General features: G+C 30.9%; 1 protein-coding gene and 1 long non-coding RNA gene across 2 annotated transcripts in view; one reads left to right on the forward strand and one right to left on the reverse strand.

Moving 5' to 3' along the window:
* LOC139511808 (endoplasmic reticulum transmembrane helix translocase-like) overlaps window positions 1-10,667 on the reverse strand; it is a 37,663-nt gene extending 26,996 nt beyond the window's left edge. Inside the window, exons 1-5 of the mRNA XM_071298893.1 lie at window positions 10,313-10,667; window positions 8,200-8,289; window positions 7,127-7,314; window positions 2,996-3,224; window positions 1,762-1,831 (exon numbers count right to left, since the gene is read on the reverse strand). Coding sequence (XP_071154994.1) covers window positions 1,762-1,831; window positions 2,996-3,224; window positions 7,127-7,314; window positions 8,200-8,289; window positions 10,313-10,570 — 835 coding nt within the window. The 5' untranslated portion in view covers window positions 10,571-10,667. The remainder of the gene's footprint in view (window positions 1-1,761; window positions 1,832-2,995; window positions 3,225-7,126; window positions 7,315-8,199; window positions 8,290-10,312) is intronic.
* A 64-nt stretch (window positions 10,668-10,731) lies between these two features.
* Window positions 10,732-13,970, forward strand: LOC139511809 (uncharacterized). The gene is made up of 2 exons (XR_011662098.1): window positions 10,732-10,847; window positions 12,490-13,970. It is a non-coding gene; the product is annotated as an uncharacterized lncRNA (long non-coding RNA).
* The last annotated feature ends 6,047 nt before the right edge of the window (window positions 13,971-20,017 follow it).

The raw sequence follows: 20,017 nt of genomic DNA on the forward strand, positions 1-20,017 counted from the left end.
TGCCTCAGAGTTCGGTATTTTTGTTATTTTACTTTTTTTTTTATCTGCCTCAGAGTTCAGTATTTTTGTTATTTTCCTTTTTTTTTAATTTGCCTAAGAGTTCGGTATTTTTGTTATTTTACTTTTTTTTAATTTGCCTAAGAGTTCGGTATTTTTGTTATTTTACTCTTTTTTTTTATCTGCCTCAGAGTTCGGTATTTTTGTTATTTTACTTTTTTTTAATTTGCCTAACAGTTAGGTATTTTTGTGATTTTTACTTTTTTTTTTATCTGCCTCAGAGTTCGGTATTTTTGTTATTTTACTTTTTTTTTTAATTTGCCTCAGAGTTCGGTATTTTTGTTATTTTACTTTTTTTTTAATTTGCCTAAGAGTTTGTTATTTTTGTTATTTTTACTTTTTTTTTCTGCCGTAGAGTTCGATATTTTTGTTATTTTACTTTTTTTTTTTTATCTGCCTCAGAGTTCGGTATTTTTGTTATTTTACTTTTTTTTTAATTTGCCTTAGAGTTTGGTATTTTTGATTTTTTACTCCTTTTTTTAATTTGCCTAAGAGTTCGGTATTTTTGTTATTTTTACTTTTTTTTTCTGCCGTAGAGTTCGATATTTTTGTTATTTTACTTTTTTTTTAATTTGCCTCAGAGTTCGATATTTTTGTTATTTTACTTTTTTTTTAATTTGCCTCAGAGTTTGTTATTTTCGTTATTTTACTCCTTTTTTTAATTTTCCTAAGAGTTTGTTATTTTTACTTTTTTTAATTTGCCTCAGAGTTCGATATTTTTGTTATTTGCTTTTTTTTTAATTTGCCTAAGAGTTCGGTATTTTTGTTATTTTACTTTTTTTTCTGCCGTAGAGTTCGATATTTTTGTTATTTTACTTTTTTTTTTTATCTGCCTCAGAGTTCGGTATTTTTGTTATTTTACTTTTTTTTTTAACTTGCCTCAGAGTTCGTTTTTTTTTGTTATTTTACTCCTTTTTTTAATTTGCCTAAGAGTTTGTTATTTTTGTTATTTTTACTTTTTTTTTCTGCCGTAGAGTTCGATATTTTTGTTATTTTACTTTTTTTTTAATTTGCCTAAGAGTTCGGTATTTTTGTTATTTTACTTTTTTTTTAATTTGCCTAAGAGTTCGGTATTTTTGTTATTTTACTTTTTTTTTAATTTGCCTAAGAGTTCGGTATTTTTGTTATTTTACTTTTTTTTTAATTTGCCTAAGAGTTCGGTATTTTTGTTATTTTACTTTTTTTTTAATTTGCCTAAGAGTTAGGTATTTTTGTTATTTTACTTTTTTTTTAATTTGCATAAGAGTTCGATATTTTTGTTATTTTACTTTTTTTTTAATTTGCCTAAGAGTTCAGTATTTTTGTTATTTTACTTTTTTTTTCTGCCTTTGGGCTATTCCAGAAAAAAATGTATGGGGGGGTTGGAAGGCAGTTTTTGTCAGCACCTGCCACCCATACAATTGTAATTGAGAATTATAGTGCATTATAGTGTGAAAAGTTGCTCTGATACCCATCACCCATGTATTATGAATACAATGTGCCTTCCAACCCCCCCATACATTTTTTTCTGGAATAGCCCTTAGAGATCGATATTTTTGTTATTTTACTTTTTTTTTAATTTGCCTAAGGGTTCGGTATTTTTGTTATTTTACTTTTTTTTTAATCTGCCTTAGAGTTCGGTATTTTTGTTATTTTACTTTTTTTTAATCTGCCTTAGAGTTCGGTATTTTTGTTATTTTACTTTTTACCCATATTGATTCCTACCTATTGATACAATATCTCCAGGCAATAACTCATCACTCAGAATAGGTCTCCATTTTCTGTTTCTATACACCTGTAATGGTACATGACACAAATCTGATTAATAATAATACTTTATTCCAAAAGCAAGTACAGCTTATAAAATATACATTCAATTTTTGACAAATTAATTATACATGCACCATATTACATAAACAGACATATAATAATAAAATGTTAACTACATTTAAATATATATATTAAATCTCTCGTATAAAATACAATTTCAAGTATAACGCAGAGTATAAGATTAATAAAATTATTAAAAGTTAGCAGCGTAGTTTGTCTGCTAATTTTAAGTATTTACCAAGATTGTTCAGTTCTTAAATATTTTGTACAGATAATAATTGGATCAATTTATAAGTAGAGTAAGCATACATCTACACATGCAACCTCTAGAAAAATTAGAGATTTAAAACTTGAAAATTTCATAAATTTCTAAATAACTCTATAAACAAGAATGTGTCCCAAGTACATGGATGCCCCAAACGCACTATCATTTTCTATGTTCAGTGGACTGTGAAAATGGGATAAAATCTCTATTTTTGCATTAAAATTAGAAAGATCATATCATAGAGAACATGTTTACTAAGTTTCAAGTTGATTGGACTTCAAATTCATTAAAAACTACCTAGACCAAAAACTTTAACCAGAAGTGGGACGAACGGACAGATGGACGAACGGACGGATAAAAGTACAGACGAACAAACGGACGGACGCACAGACCAGAAAACATAATGCCCATAAATGGGGCATAAAAATGTATAGTGATTTCAATGGTTGCCATTTGTTGTTGTATATCAAATATGTTTATTGTTTTGTACCTAAATCATGACATTATTGGGATTAAAATTAAATCAATATTTTTTTTATCATTTTCTTACAACAGGTCTTATCAATCATAACTCATTAAGGAATAACTGCAATATTTGATAATTTATCAAAAATGTGGTGCACACTGCATAACCTAGCCGGCCTGTGTAGCACTTTTTATGTTATTTTGAATAGACTGAAAAAATATTAATGCAAACCAGTCATTCCTTGTAATTTTTCTAATTCTAAATTATTTTGAAAGGAGTTAAATCATGAAACAATGTTCACGATAACACAACATTATGTCTATGAGCTGATAGACAAAAACCTTTCAGCCAATTAGAAGATGCTTATCATCCAAAATCAATTTATTTTCAGTTGTTACCTGTAAAAGATAGGGTTTACTGCCCATTTTTCTGATTTCTGACATGTTTCTTAACTGTTGTTGAACAAGAGTGGCTTCAAATGCAATCAGCATGAACAGGGTGAAAACACTGTAGTACCAATACTCGTCTAAGCACCAGAGACCAACACAGAAAACTTGGAACACAAAAAAGGGAGCTGTAGCTCTTTCCTTAAATAACTCCATAAACTTAGGCAGATCCATTTCCATTCTGTAAACAAAACATGAGGTAATTTTACTAAAGCTTATTCATTTGTTTAATTTACTCAATATATCCTTGAACATAAATCTGTAGGTTGACTTTAAAAATCATCTAACAAACATTAAAGACTAAAAATTACATTAGTTTTGATCAATTTTAGAAATACAAGATCAATTAAAACTTCCCTGTTGACAAAGATCTTGCATGTTCAGCAAACAAGATGTAAACAAGAGCCATAACTCTTACAAAAGTATGTTAAACAAGAAAAATGCACATTTAATCTTTAAGGGCATCCGATACAGTTTCAAGGGAGTTAACTCTTGGCGCGACGTTAAGCGTTTGAATTCCCGCAAAACGTCACTTTTTGCGGGACGTAATGCGTGTAATTTTCCATAATAAGAAACGTAATGTGGATTTTCCAATGCTCCAATTTCTGTTTCTCCCGCATGCCAACTTCTACACCATCATGTTAGTGCATTTGATTATAAAAGGATAACAGTCTAATAAAATCATAAGAAATAAAACACATTACTGTTTCTGTGAGATCTTCAACAAATTTAAATATCGTATAGTTAGCAATCTCAAGATGACCGACCCTTTTGATGTTACTCATATAATGCATGTCACTTATCATTTTAATATGAGGAACTACCTTAAATTCCAGCTATATACCAAGACTATGTCCAATAAATTGATTGAATGTTGTTTGCTAAACGTCCAGTGGCAAATATTTCATGCATGTTCAGGACGTATGTCCTACATATGATATAGTTTTTATCTAAAATAAAATAATAAATTCAGATGGAAAATATTTATGGAACGATCATTGCACTTCAAAAGGTTGGAGGAGGTATGGTATTTTACTAGTCCAAATGTCTTGAAAGGCTATTATATTTTTTTTCTTTCACGCGTCACAGGAAGGCGGGCCGTCATACCCTTCCTTACAGTCATAATTATTTGGACTACTAATAGTATTTGTCTTGAAAACATATTCTGATTCCCATATTGAAGGAAAAAAATATTCTGTTCAAGTTTTTATTATCATTCATCATTCACAATTTAGTCCGGCTCCGATTTTCTGTCATTTTTTTTACAGCACAAAAAACCGACAATGATATTTTAAAACTAATACCAAAAATTTAGGTACAAGAAGAAGTAAACTTCCTAACTGAACAATTTATTTATTTTAGATAAATAATGGCATTCCGCTAATATCAACAACGATACAACTTTAATAAAGTTCCTATTACCTCCACGTAACACATATTTTATCTAACAAAAAGTAAAACAACAAAAAATACTGAACTCCGCGGAAAATTCAAGAGGCAACAATATTTTTTATACTCCCGTACAAATTTTGACAGGATATATTATGGTATACAAATGTGCAGCGTCCGTCTGTACGTCTTAAAATGGTACAGCATTTAATCCTAAAGTCATTAAACTAAATATGGTTGTTTTTCTCATGATGGTCAAACGATCTGTATATCTTTTAGGCGAACTTTTTGAGTTACAAGACTTGAAACCTTACACACTTCTTAGTTATATGAATCTCATATCTGTATACTTTTTGAGGATGATTCTTTTATTTTAGATTTATTGAGTTTATGAAAAAAGAGGGGGTTTTCACATGTCGAGCCGTATCTAAAAAACTGTTAATAATTATTGCATAAAATTTCATATACTTGTTAGTTAAATTATTCTTAAAGATCTGTATACTTTTTCGTGATGATTCTTTAATTAATTTTTTAGTTCTTAAATTTTTATTGAGCTTCAATTTAATATCATAGTCATTACAAACTTCCTTTTGAGCAAGAATAACAAATGAGTCAGGATATACTTAGCATGACTTCCTGTACAAGCCCCGTTATATTTCAAAAACATGTATTATGGGGTTTTTTTTCATAAGACAACGGGCAAATCATGCGCTCGTAGCGCAGTTGTTTATTTTGGGTTGTTGTTTTTTTTCAATTTTTTTACAAATATCTTAAGAGAAATGATGGAATGACAGCAAATACAATGCAATTTCCAATATAATTAATATTTCCAAATGGCATAACTCTTTTAAAGAATAGTTGATATGCACTGATTTTCGAACGTGTCCGCACGATATCAGTTTTATAGAAATTTGGCAAGATTGTACACTTGAAAAATCTAATTAACCATAAGGACCGAAAGGACAGACACAGGAATGAACGTGTCATAATTTATGTACCCCGCAATGCGTCGCGCTTTGGTGAAAATATATATAGCTATTTACCAATGAAATTAGGCATAGGTAATATGTCCAGTCCTCTCGCTATTAATTCAATCATTTTTGCGAAATCCAACAATTTCAAAATAAGGTCTAGCTTCTCTCTCTGGACAAAAGCATCCTTTAGCATATTCCTTGATAAGATTTTGTTTTTGTTTTCTGACAACACAAAAAAGAAGATATGGTATAATTTCCAATGAGACAACTCTCAACAAGAGACAAACATGCCACAGAAATTAACAACTATAGGTCACCGTACAATCTTCAACATTGAGCAATGCCCATACTGCATAGTCAACTGAATGTCAAGTTTTAAATTGCCAAGTCTTTAATTTTAAAAGCCGTAAAAATTATCAACCGTCAGTAATCTCTTTTCTTGGGGTGTTTCTCACTTAGACCACAAACAACGAGATGCATTTATGATTCACATGATTTTATTTCCGAAAACAATATTACCAATTTTTAGTTAGCTCTTTACAAGCAATATTTATACATCTGAAAAATGTCACCGGTAATTTGCAATGATTACGTCGAAAAAGTCTGCCAGCGACGTCGTGCACTTTAGCGCTAACGTTGAGGTTACAAAGGGGGGACGCAATTTTAAGGATAAATCGCGTTTATCATAGAATCCAGCACGGTGACATATATTTTTTATTTCAGATTTGGAGAAAGCATGACAAAATGTAGTTCATGCAGAAAAATGATAAAAATGACATTTTCAGAAACACTTTATTTCTATATTTTTTAAATTAAAAAAATCCCACTCTGAGCATCTGGTTTCGCAATGTCAAGCAAAGCTTGAAAATGTGTATAGTCATTCGTGTAGGGATTTATTTTTTTTCTTATTGTCACTTATCACAGCTTCAAATTGAACCCGATCTTAATAATTTACGACAAAAAATATTTGCTCCAAAAGTTTTATAACATTGTTTAACTTTTTTGCAAAATTGCACAAATCCCCAATTTTCAGCCTCAATTTTCTCGAAAACGAGCACGGTGACCTATGTTTTATTTTGTGTTCTATTTTATAGCTCACCAAGGCCTACAACATATATAAAAATTAATAAAATTACATTTTATCGAGAAACTGTATCGGATGCCCTTAAATTATAAATCATTTACATAAATTTGTGGCATGTGAATCAAATAGTCCCTTTTCAAACAAAAGTGAAAAGTTTTTTTATAAGTAAAATCTTGCACACTGAAGACCATTTTCCATTAAATAAGTAGGTCTGACAGCTGGGAAGAAACACAAATTCAATCTGTATTTCATCATTTTTTTCATCCACATTCAAATATTAGTGAATACATTTTTTCTGTAGTCTCAATCATCATGGAATTCAGGAAAATGAAAGTTGTAAATCAATACTGTGATCAATAAAGTATATAATGAAACAAACATGCAATTTAATTACTTTAGATTAGGGTGGGATTTTTTACTCTTATTTTAATCGAATGAGGGAGTATTGCACTTTTGTGGATATTTAAAATTCCTTGTTTTGACAAAATCTGCATACAAGGTTTTTAATATCAAATCATGATTACACGAAGTATAAATCCTAGTTCACCTTAATACCCATTTAATCAGAGAAAAATTGGTATATGTACCTAACAAATAAAACGAATCATCAGTACTCTTTAAAAAAATAACACTAACTTATTTTGACCATAAAACTTTTCTGCCTGTTTAATTTCCTCCTCTTCCAGGTATCCTTTAGAGTCCATGTAGTATCCGATAGACTTATCATCAGGGAAGGGTATTGATAGAAACTGCTTCTTCTCTTCTCGGTCATAAATATATCGCGTTTTCTGGAAGTTGAACCAAAGTTCATGTGGTGTGGTAGTCTGATAAAAAAAAAGGAACAAGAGACATTTTAAACATGTTTGTTTAACCATGGCGCATTTTAGCACCTGTTCCAAGTCAAAAGCTTCTGGCCTTTGTTAGTCTTGTATAATTTTTAATTTTAGTTTCTTGTGTATAATTTGGAGTTTAGTATGACGTTCCATTATCACTGAACTAGTATAGATATTTGTTAAGTGGCCAGCTGAAGGACACCTCCGGTGCAGGAGTTTCTCCCTGCATTGAAGACCTATTGGTGACCTTAGGCTGTTGTTTGTTCTATGGTCCGGTTGTTGTCTCTTTTGGCACATTCCCCATTTCAATTCTCAATCTAATCATAACACTTCAATTCTAATTTTTCAATGCAATTAATATAAAATTAACCTGCCTCAAGATAATGAATTGTGTAAAGAAACTGGTTTTGGTTGCATATAAATGGTCCCATGTTAGAAAATTATCATTGTAATATAAATGCTTAAAAGGCAAACTAAATTTGATTTTGTTTTAGAACAATTCAAAAATGTTTAATAAGGTACATTTTAAAATCTTATCATGCAGTGTTTCCACCTGCCAAATATAAAACGTTGACCCACCCTTGGCACCCTTCTACCATTCATGACACGTATATATGTGAAAAATAAAATATTTTACCAGTCAATAGTGTTTATCCATAATTAATGCGCCCATTAATCATTTGTGAATTTCTGAATTCAAAGTAGCAAAGATCTTTGAGTGATGAATTGTTTTCTAGTGTGATTTTTCTTTTATAATTTCTGAGTGCTAAATACACCGGTACACAGATACATGAATTCATATTGGTAGACTTCAAAAGTTCAAATGGACTTTAACTGTAAGTGATACATGTATTAATACATAATAAGTAGACATACTATTTCTTTGTGTAATTTAACAAATTCTGTTGAGCCATTATTTGTTGTTGGTACAACTTTTAGCCATGCAGCATCATCAGGGTGTTTTACCTGAAAAATAATTATTTTTATCTACAAAAAGGAAAAATCTGATTTGTGACTCTTTTCCTAAATCATTGTACATGTAAATCAAATGTGGGACTTTTACAAAAATGTTTCATCCCAACCAAATTTGTGTCTTTTTTTCCTGGGATCTGTTTTTCAGTAACTTTTAAATCAATATTGTTTATATATATAATTAATAGAAACAGTGAAACCTGCCCAAACCAAACACACACAGGACTTTGCATTTTGTTCGGTTTTCACGGGTGTTCGGATTGTAGAGGTAAACGGAATTCGACACCAAAAAACGTTGACACAAGGGATAATAGGTGACACAATAGACGACTATTTATTTTCGTTTTGATTTAGGTGTAAATGTAGAAATATAAGTAGATGAAAATATTGCTACATTTTTGTTTATAAAAAAATCAAACATCACTCCGTCAATTCACTCGTGTGAAACTATAAATTGTTCAATGCTGTCCGACGTGGAGCGATTTTGTTTTTTAAATTTATTTTCTCATACGTTAATTCACTGACCAATTAATATTCCCAGTCACTGTCAAATGACGATTACGTAGTTTAGTCGAGATTATTATAGTAGACATGAGTTCTAGGACTAAACTGGCCACCCGCTGACTGATACTTCGCCACAAGATAAGAGTGAAACAACAGCAGAGGTCCAGTTTATTTTAAATAACTAACGGAAATCTTCAGGAGCATTTGAATTATATATGGCCTCTAAAGGGAATCCGGCATCCCGTAAACATTATTCATAAACCATTGACCTTGTTGTGTTGCTTGACTTCTTTATCCAGTGAAAGGCTTTAAAACTATTATTTTATTAAACAGTTTAGCTACAGAATGGCAGTTACACTTTTGTGGCCGTAAATATTTCAGTAACATGCATTTAATTGATCTAAGGGAAAGTATCTTGTCATTTTCGGCGATGGGGAAAGCTGACCAGTTCAACGTTTCTTTACAAAAAAAAATTGTTTGATCACTGAATACATGGACACAAACATGTTTACTCATTTGTAATAACAACTCACCAGTTGATTTAACCTCACATACCCTCAAGGATACTCTGGGTTTGTTTAATTCAATTCTAAATTTAATTTAAAATTATAAGAACCAACATCTGTGTTAAAAGGATGACCAGATGACGGGTCATGTCAGGTAATGAATTTGTACTGAATCTGGGATAATGACATGAAAAATGATTCCAAAATCACTTGTTTAGGTATACCTCTATCTTCATCCAAAAAATCCCTTCTTTAAGTATTATTATTTTAATGACCCCACTTACAATGTATTTCAACCCCCCTCCCCTTTTTACATGTACATTATTCCAGCAAGTCCCCTGACTGATGATGAACATGACAAATAACATGAATAAATTGTGTTCATGGTGTTAATCATGTTAATTTTCCAAATACTTAATAAAATTTAACATTATTCCATGCTTTCCATTCATTATTTAAGAAATGGATCCCTGTAACATATTTTAATTGTTAATTTTTAAAATGTGACTTTTTTATGTTTTGTCGACATTAATATTGCAATGCATTGCATCATTTCCATGTAATTGATGTATACAAGGATTTGTAAATTTACTATACATATCCTCAAGTGATGTATACATGATAGAAAAGTGGAAATTTGCCTGTCCAAAATGGATGTGCAGTTCTCTGCTTCTGGAGTCTACTGAAGACCTTGAATATAAAAAATCAAGCCTCAATTTGTTCATATTTCATTTTTGTCTCCAGTTTCACTACGTACCACCCTTTATTTTCTCAAAGTTGGACAGTTTTCACAGTGACCATTCAAGTTCAACTATGGAATCTGACATGATCTGAGCTCTGACGTCCCACGGCTCAAGCTTGTCTTACTCTGGCATAACAGCTGTTGGAAATCAGAGTAAACTCAGACTACTGTAAAATGTACAACATATGGCATACCTTTTACATCTGTGTCATGCTTTTAAGTTTATCAACTTATATGAGTGCAGAAACATAAGGGGTTCTTTTACCTTAGAACATGTAAGACTACATCTGACATCAACGGACCAAACACAAAAAAGTGACACCAAGATTTGCAACAAGCCGATGATTGCGAGGACGATCAAACCGGCTTCAAAATAACTCTCAAGACCGTATATAAATATCCAAGAATACAGCCATATAGCATAAAGAATAACAAATGGTCCTATATAGCCATGTAAAAACAATGGACGAATATTGTGGCATGAAATGCTCTGTATTTCGTCGTTGATCGCCGCCGTGGACATTTTGCAAAAAAACTTCTTCAGGGTAAAATGTAAACTTTAATTTCTTCCTATTTTGATTTCGGATAAATCACTTTGCTGATCAGAAAAATTAATTCGAAAGCCGCTACCGTCAATGAAAATAGTCCCTTGACACGTTAACAAATTTATAAACTGATTCCAAACTTGTATTTACTACTGTTTGATATCTTTCATAGGTACGAAGTTGTACCAGATAACAGACACAGAACCAGTAGATTTACGTGACATTTCCTAGTATCCAGAGGTGACGCAATATCAGGTGAGTAGTTAAATATACACAAAAAATTAGGATATTAGATATTTGTATTTCATCTTTTACTCTTATAAATATATCTCTTTTATATTTTAATCATTATCACTGATACAAGTACGTAGTGTAACTATTTGTGGGTACATGTATGTGTCTAGAAATCAGATCACACAGTGCACAACAGCACAATGGCATTGATGAATGATGGTTCCACATCCAAAAGCATGTTAAATCGCCCTCTCAGAATTATATTCCTTTTATTAAAAAATATTTTTATTGATCACTTTTAATAGAAGACTATCCAATTTCAGTTAAAAGTATGAATGTCAGAATGATATTTATTTGGCCATGCCCTGCCCCTAGTCCAGATAATTATTTCTGGGAGGCCTTCCAATTTTGGTATTTTGTAATAGAAATTAAATGGTTGAAAGAAAAAAAACATGTCAAAATAAGCACTGTTAAATAAAGTTGGACTGATTCCCTTGTAGTAACCAGCAAAAAAAAAGCTGTGAAGTAAAAGGATACTAAGTAGGCATACCTGCCCTATTAGGCTAATATTTTTCAACACTGTGCTTGCCTTTGCAGAAAATCATATGCATGAGCTTTGCAAAGAACTAATACAATAGCGAAATGCCAAATATAAACAGTCGGGGGACTTACAAGAATAAAAATGTATTAAAGTGTAAATTTGAAGTTTTGTCTTACAAATGTTAATCGTAATTTTGTAGTTTTACCAAAATTTTAAACATATATAGGTTTATATTATCATGATTATTATGATTACATCTTATTAGTAAAATTGGAAGAAAAAAAAAATTTCTTTTAAATAGCAAGGTTTATGCCTTTGATGCAATCATTTAGCTGTAAATTCTATATTAGTTGAACAAATTTCTCTGTTTGAAAAGGGGTGTTGAAATTAGTGTGGGTCATTAAAATAAAAAGAAGTGATTCTTTGGATGAAAATAGAGGTACATGTATAGTATAGTACTTAAACAAGTGATTTCATGTCATTATCCCACAAACCTGAAACATAAATTATAATAAATTTATTATCATGATTATCATGATTTATATATCATGTATATATGCATAATTGTATATGGAATAAAATGTGTGTATAATTTATTTTTTATTGAAGATTATTTAAAGCAAAAAATTTTAAAAGATCAAATTAAAGTTAATTATTTGAATTGAATGATTTACTGTTTAGTTCCTTAATTATAAAATTTTTTTAAAAAAAATACAAATTACATGACAAAATATGTTCGCTTTTTTCTATCGGTATAATCAGTGACACAATACACATGATACATGCAATATAATCACTACTATTCTAACCAGGTAAAAATTTTTACATATTGACTAGAATATATGTAAATATTAATTCATTTTATCAGTATTAAAAAAAAAAAACACTTATACACCCTTATTAGGATTATCATGATTACCCCAGACTGACATTCAGATATTACCGCAACATTTGATATATATATATATATGTTTGATGAAATATGACAAACAGTGTCCATATTACATGTGGGTGAGAGTGCTTATAATGCACTTAACATGATAAGTGAATATATTACAACATTGTACAAGATCTAACAATACTTGTGCAACTTTCATGATTTAAAACTTATTCTTTTTTCAGGTCGTTGAGAAGAAGAGAGAGCTCTATTAAAAATCATTGTCTAAAGACACAAGAAAAGTTCAATATTTTTCAAAAATTTAACTATACAGCAATGTGCAGTTTACATTATGTTCATTATTCCAAATTGCCAAAATTGACTATTAGTTTCTCAAGGAAATTCTCTGTTGTCAGCACAGTTGTTAGTTGAAATTCAAAAACAACTTTAAAAAACTTACCAGTAGTTTCAAAAACTATTATACCTGGATAAAGACAGGAAGAAAATGCCATCAAAAATGGATCAAAATACACCACCTAGAGCAGATTTTAACAGCAGTGGTACAAGTCTTGATGGGAAAGACAAGTTTAAGATTAATTTTCCTCCACAGTTTGGAACACCCCTTGGAAATACCCAGGCAATAAAGAGTGAAAACATCACAGAGCAAAGCAAGAGAATACCATGGAGCACCATCCCATTCTTAACTGTTATGAAACCAATACAGTTTCCAAAAGATGAATTTAAAGGGGATATAACATCTAACGTTCAGAAAGCAATGGGATCTAGTCCATCGCAGTGGACAACCATGACAACTAAAACAAAAACTAAAGTCAAAAGGAAAGAGTTAAATATGTTCTCACCTTCTTCATGGTGAAAACAATCAACATTCGATACAGCATGTACAGTTTGTTAATTTGATTTTTCAAGTCTACCTCATAAATGTCATATTTGAATTATTCTGTTTTAAAAACAGTTTCATGGTTTTTGGGTAATCATATGTACATGTATGTGTGTGTGTGAATGTACAAGTGTTCATTACTTTTTTTTAAAAGCTTTCAGATACATGGATACTAGTGCATTTACTTTTGTATCCAATTTTCTTTTTGATTTTAGAATTATTATTTTACTGTAAGGAGGAACAGTAATTTGTTAAAATATAACATGTATAACATTTAGGCAGCACCAATTGGATTAAAATGATAAATTGTTTTTTTGTAATTTATTTTCCTAATTTTTAAGAAACTTCGAATTCATTCATTTTGATCATGATATATGGTGATCTTGCTTTTTTAGATATGATCAGAAGAAAATTATTGCAAGAAATTCAAATCGTCTACGAATCAATTATTTGATCAAATTTGTGCTGAATATCATATTAAGGAATAAGAATGAAGAAAATGTACTACATCATATGCATACATCATGTACATGTTTTACAACATGTACATTTGTATATAAACTCTCTAATTTTAGTATCTAAATTGTGTTAACATGCCAAACAAATTTTCAGAGAGCTTATTTATTTATGCATGTCAGGTTGTTATCAATTTTTTTCAATTGCTTCTTTTTAAGCATGCAATTTTGTTGTACATGTATAGTGGACATGTTTGATAGTATACCCATTTTTTGCCTTTTAAATTCAAAAATGGAAATTTTTTTATTAATTTAGTAAATAAATGTTTGATCCATGAATTTATTTTTTAAAACAAAATACTGTTAAATGTCAGTCATGGTCAGTATAAATGATTTTGGATTTTGTCTTTCCTATTTCATAATTCATAATTTGCTTACTCTTTGAAATTTTCTGCATTTATGTAGGTGTTGTTATGCCCCTGCAATAGCTGAGGGAGCATTAAGGTTTACCCTTGTCCATCTGTATGGTTGTCAATTGTCCATAAGTACATGTATCTCTCAAAATTGATTTCAGTTTTCTAACTTAAGTGTCCCTTGACCAATGTTATAAAACCTATACACAAAGCTCATGATCATTACCATTATTACCATAGAACACAGATTAAGTTTATATTACAATGTTAATGTATACATATAGGTGGCATCACTTTTACAGTTACTGAATTAATTGCAGAATTCTGTACTAAAGTTTGCCTCAACCAAATGTTATCATGGTTATCAAACTTATACACAATGCTAATATTATGACAAAACACAGATCTAGTGCACATTTGGGTTGCTTCACTTTGACTGCGTGAGTTGTCTCTCTTTTTAATGTTCTATGCAAGAGGGCCATCATCTGTGTCCCATGGACACATTCTCCTTTTTTTAACATACATTATACATGTAATTTTAAATAATATCTATTGGAGATATTTATTTTTCAATGGATGTAAATCATTTGTAAATGGTAAATTGTAAAATTATGAAAATTTTATCAGATTTTAAAAGTGTACATGGTATAATAATATTTCCTTATGTTGTTCATACATGTATGTGTATAAGTTCATTATGAACATGGTGAATGAGCTGTCTTTGTTGGAAATTTAGTCATCTAGTTAAATTTTCATGTAAATACTATGGTCAAACCATTTTTGCATTCATAAAGCATTAGTTATGATATATATATAATATATTCACTGGTTGTATACAATGACATATATTTTATTATGATAATTTAAACGTATATCAAATATACGTTCATATGTGTAACATGGTGTAGTCTTTGACTGATATTTAAAATTCTACTCTTGGTACAATAATGAAAAATTCTAAATCTATTATGCTCTTGATCTGAAGATACATTGTACATGTACATTCATAATATTGATCTGATCTGTGTGTCTGTCCCTCCCATATTTTTATTTTTTTATTGGTTCTTTTTTTGGTTAAAGGTAGTTTGTGGTTACATCAAATTTAAGCTCAATATTTGAACACACATATTCATTACGAACATGACAAAGTAATTGATTGGTAAATAAATGCCAAATTAATAATTCTATCCAATCATGCCTTTTATGGTATGCAAATTCCAAAAATAACATAATTAGATTTAGGTTGTATTGTTCACAATTTTTGTAACAAGAGACACAGCAGAAAATTATGAAAATCATAGAGTTAGTTTGCACAATATTTGTGTGTTTTTATTTGGGTTGTGTTGTTAAAAAGGTATGTGATTCCGGTTATAAGTTCCTGGACATATTAATTATTTTTTTATGGTAATCAAGCTCTAACCTGCAGATGGGTGGGATGAGTTGGTAATCTCCTGCAGATTTCAACCTGGATGTAAAGATTTGCACCTGCTTTTTACATTTTAAATAGCTTATCTGGCCTAAATCGCTAGTCAACTCCTAAAAATTGAAGTTATTGCCCTTGAATGAAGATTTTTTCCAATTTTTGCATTTTTTGCTAATTATCTAGATCTTGAAAACTTAAAATGATAAATAGAAATTTTAAAATGAAGAGATGATCAGCAGGATACCATCTTCAAATAAACCTACATAATCTGCTCTTTGGTCAGGTTGTCACTTTGTGACATATTTCCCATTTCAATTTCATAACTGATATTGTCAACAATAGAGTTATTCCCCTTTAGTGATATCTTTTACAACAAAATGGCCATTGTTGAAGATGCAGATGTTGTGAGCAACACAGAATCTCTCGAGCCTCAAATTCCAGACTGGGAAAGCCATTTGATTTGTTGGTTCATTTTTTTTACCTATCAGTTTGAGAGGCAGCATTATTTTACACTGAAACAATTTCAATTAATTTATAAAGACACCATTTTTTTCAATAGGTTCATGAATAACAGGAACTACTTGTCTTATTTTTGCTTATTTATTTGTTTATTTTTTCACCATGTTCACTGAAAAAGTAATGTATTTATTGTTGTGATCATGTGTATATTTGTACTTGACGAGTTGTACATATAATGTGCATTTGTAAATGTGTTCATTCACCTGTGATCATGTTCATGATTATATTTGAAATTGAGAAATTATTTTCATAAATAAAGATTACGAAATATGAATAACTCAGTTCTTTCTTTTACTTGCCATGCTTAAAAATAATTATTTTGTTTGTATTTAATGCCACTTCTGCAACATTTGCTGTAGTTACGTAAACAATCATAAAAGTTCAAAAACATAAAAAAAAATCTTGCCTTATTAAAAATTCAATGGAAAAATGTCAGAGGTTGAAGACTAATAATCCTAGATATCACACACAAGAAAAGATTTCAACCGGTATCAACATGCATGGTTGTCATCGTTGGAAGGTGAACAACTTAAAAGTGTAAAGTGTATGGATCACTGGAATCATATCATAAGGTTCCATGCCATCAAAGGAAGATTTGGATTGATTTTAGGGGGATAGTATCCTTACTATTTAGGAATAAGGGGCCATAAACAAGCATTTCTTGTTTCAGGACAATCATTTGTGTATTAGTGAATGGATTTCTATGAAATTGTACCTCAGAGCTCCATACCAAGACAGTTATGTTTGAATTGATTTTATGGGTTATAGCCTAAACTGTTTTGGAATTAGTAGCCAAAGATAGGCTTGGTACCTGAAACGTAGATTTAACATGTGAAATAATATACTAAAAGTAAAGGCATGCTTTCATAAAGATATTGGTCAAACATTGGCTCTTGTCATTCAAACGCTGGTTGCATATATCCAAGTAGAACATAAATACAAATAACTTAACTGAATGTTTATCCCAGATACGGAACTCTATATTTCTTTTATTCTGGAAAAAAACCATCTTGTCACACAAGGGTGATGGATAGAGGTCAACAAGTAACAGAGTTAATAATTTAATTTCAGTTGTCAAATAGAAGACCAGAAGCTAAGGTAAAGAAATGAGGAAAGAACTTAAAAAAAGCACATGGAGTTTTTATTCTGAATTACAAAGCAATTTCAAACAAGTAAATTCAAATAAGTATAAAAATTTCCTACCCCATGCCCATCTAGCTCTTAAAATGAAAGCATAAATGCATAGATATAGAATTTCCAGTTTCACTCTATTCTCAAGATAGCATGGCAATACCCCCCTCAAAAAAAAAAGCACAGGTCTGTCAACAAATGTAAACGCATCATAATTGCAGACTGATTTAAATAAAAAATCTCACTTGATATCATTTCAATTCAATTATTTATTGCTTTTAACACATCATACTTATCAGCATACATCATTTATATATACCATAAAATTTCATACTACATTAGAGTCAAGATCAGTGAGGACATTTTATAGCATCCCACGTTTTATGGTTGGTTTTAAAGGCCTGTTTGGTTTCCCAAAACCAAGTCACTGACTTTGCCTTGCTCAGTTAAACAATGATAAATCAAGTGGCCACATGCCATGCATATTCAGGACGACTCATGAGCTGTTCAGTTTTCTAGTTTTGGAAAATTTATATGTTGGTTCTTTTTAGCTCACCTGGCCCCAAGGGCCAAGTGAGCTTTTCTCATCACTTGGCGTCCGTCGTCGTCTGTTAACTTTTACAAAAATCTTCTCTAAAACTACTGGGCCAAATTAAACCAAACTTAGCCATAATCATTATTGGGGTATCAAGTTCAGAAATGTGTCCGATGACCAAGCCAGCCAACCAAGATGGCCGCCATGGCTAAAAATAGAACATAGGGTTAAAATGTAGATTTTGGCTTATAACTCTGAAACCAAAGCATTTAGAGCAAATCTGACAGGGATTGTTCATCAAGTCAATATCTATCTGCCCTGGAATTTTCCGATAAATCGGACAGCCGGTTGATGGGTTGCTGTCCCAAAATTTGTAATTTTAAGGAAATTTTGCCGGTTTTTTTTTTATTATCTTGAATACTACTGCAGATAGAAATAAACTGTGAGCAGCATTAATGTTCAGCAAAGTAAGATCTACAAAAAAGTCTGCATGACCAAAATGGTCAGTTGACCCCTAAGGAGTTATTGCCCTTTATAGTCAATTTTACCATTTTTTTTTTGTACATCAATACTGTCAGACGACTCTTTATCGGAGTTTTTACCCTTAAATGGTCAAATCGTCGGTCAAATACTTTGAGAGTTATTGCCCTTTCCTGACGATTTTATCATATTAATTTTTTGCATTTTTTGTCTTATATCTTATTAATATCACAATAGATAGATAGAAACTTAAATAAAAATAAGTAAACATAATCAGCAAAACAAGATCGTTTTATTAGACCAGTTCAATTACGGAAAAAAATAACCGGCAAAACAATTAAGATCTACACACAATAAATCATGCATGTCAATATGGTTAGTGGACTACCACTCTGTATAGGAGTACTTGCCTTCTAACTAAGAAGCTGCCATCATACGAGAAACAATCGTCAAAAGTAAAGACAGGTTTTCGTCCTAAACCTTGCACGAAAAGCCTACAAAATTGCAACACGAAAAACTAGGGAGAGATGCTTGAGAAACCAAAGCACTGTAAACGTCTGCTTCTGCTTGCTGGAAATAGATTATGGTTAGGTTCATTCCGTGCAATACATTAATATTTGGTACTAACAATTCTCAAAAAAGAAATTTTGATTCTTGAACTTGTTTTTAATGTAATTGTTCGCTTCAAAACCGTATGTGGCGTTCTACACGGTGCTACTACTGTCAACATGGTCAATTAAGGCTTTATTTAATTTAGTGAATTATAAATAAATAAAGGAACACTTTATATATATAATCTATTTTATTTAAACAAATTCAATCAGTGTATTTTTAATTACTTATCTATAGTTACAAGTGTTTTACACCTGTAACTATGATTTATTAAAGACGTTAAAAGGTGAATATTTAGGTGCAGATATCAGTTCAGATTATGAAGACAAGGAAGTAAATCCGGCAGACATTTTAGACTTTTAAAAATTAGCTATTAAATAATAATAATGGCCTGTGGAGGTGGACAGGTTCCAGTCTCCTGTAGTCTTTGTGAGGAGGATTCTATTATCAAATGGAAGTGTTTAAACTGTGATATGCTTATGTGTGACAAATGTAAAGAGAAAATCCATGTGAAATTCTAATTTGCAAAGGATCACAAAGTTGTTTCCATACAGGAAGTGGGGCTCAATTACAAAGAAATAGATTTTTCCAACATAAGTTGTCAAATTCACAGAGGTCAAAATTATGTGTTGTTTTGCAAGACATGTGACTGCTTAGTATGTCCATTATGCATATCAGAAACCCACAATGGCCATGGGTTTGTAACAATCAGAGAGAGATATGAAATCCTAGTGAGCAAATTGAAGACAAAAGAGAAGAGTATCGAAACAAATATATTTGTATTGAAAAAAAGAAAAGCAGAAGTGAACGATGTCGATAAGGCCGAACTTTCCAAATTTGAAAGCACTATGAAGAAAATCAAATATCAGAATGTCCAGCTTAAGAAGGAAGTGGATCAACATACTGAAAAATTGGAGACTGAACTTATAAAAAAGTGGGACGACTTACATCGATGTACTGAAAAAGAGGAAAAAGATGTGTCCCTGCTCATCGGCAGTCTTGAATCTAAAAAATCTGAGGTTGATGAAATCATCCAATCCATGGAAGCCGAGACAGTCTTTGTGGATGGTTTTGGGTTAACAAAATCGAAAGAGGAAACAGTCGAATCGCCTTGCACAAAATTTGATTCTATTCCAATATTTCTGCCTGAACAAATAACTGCTTATAACATCGGATTACTAGAGAATGTTTGTATCAGTGGTGAAATTAAAGTTTTTAAACAATTTGACACTGAAATCTTAAACGTTTATGCAATGACAGCCTGTTCTGAGCATATGTTTTGGATTACTGACTTTAAAGTACTGCAG

Source organism: Mytilus edulis, chromosome 2 (genome assembly GCF_963676685.1).
Source record: "Mytilus edulis chromosome 2, xbMytEdul2.2, whole genome shotgun sequence".
Classification (NCBI taxonomy): Eukaryota; Metazoa; Mollusca; class Bivalvia; order Mytilida; family Mytilidae; genus Mytilus; species Mytilus edulis.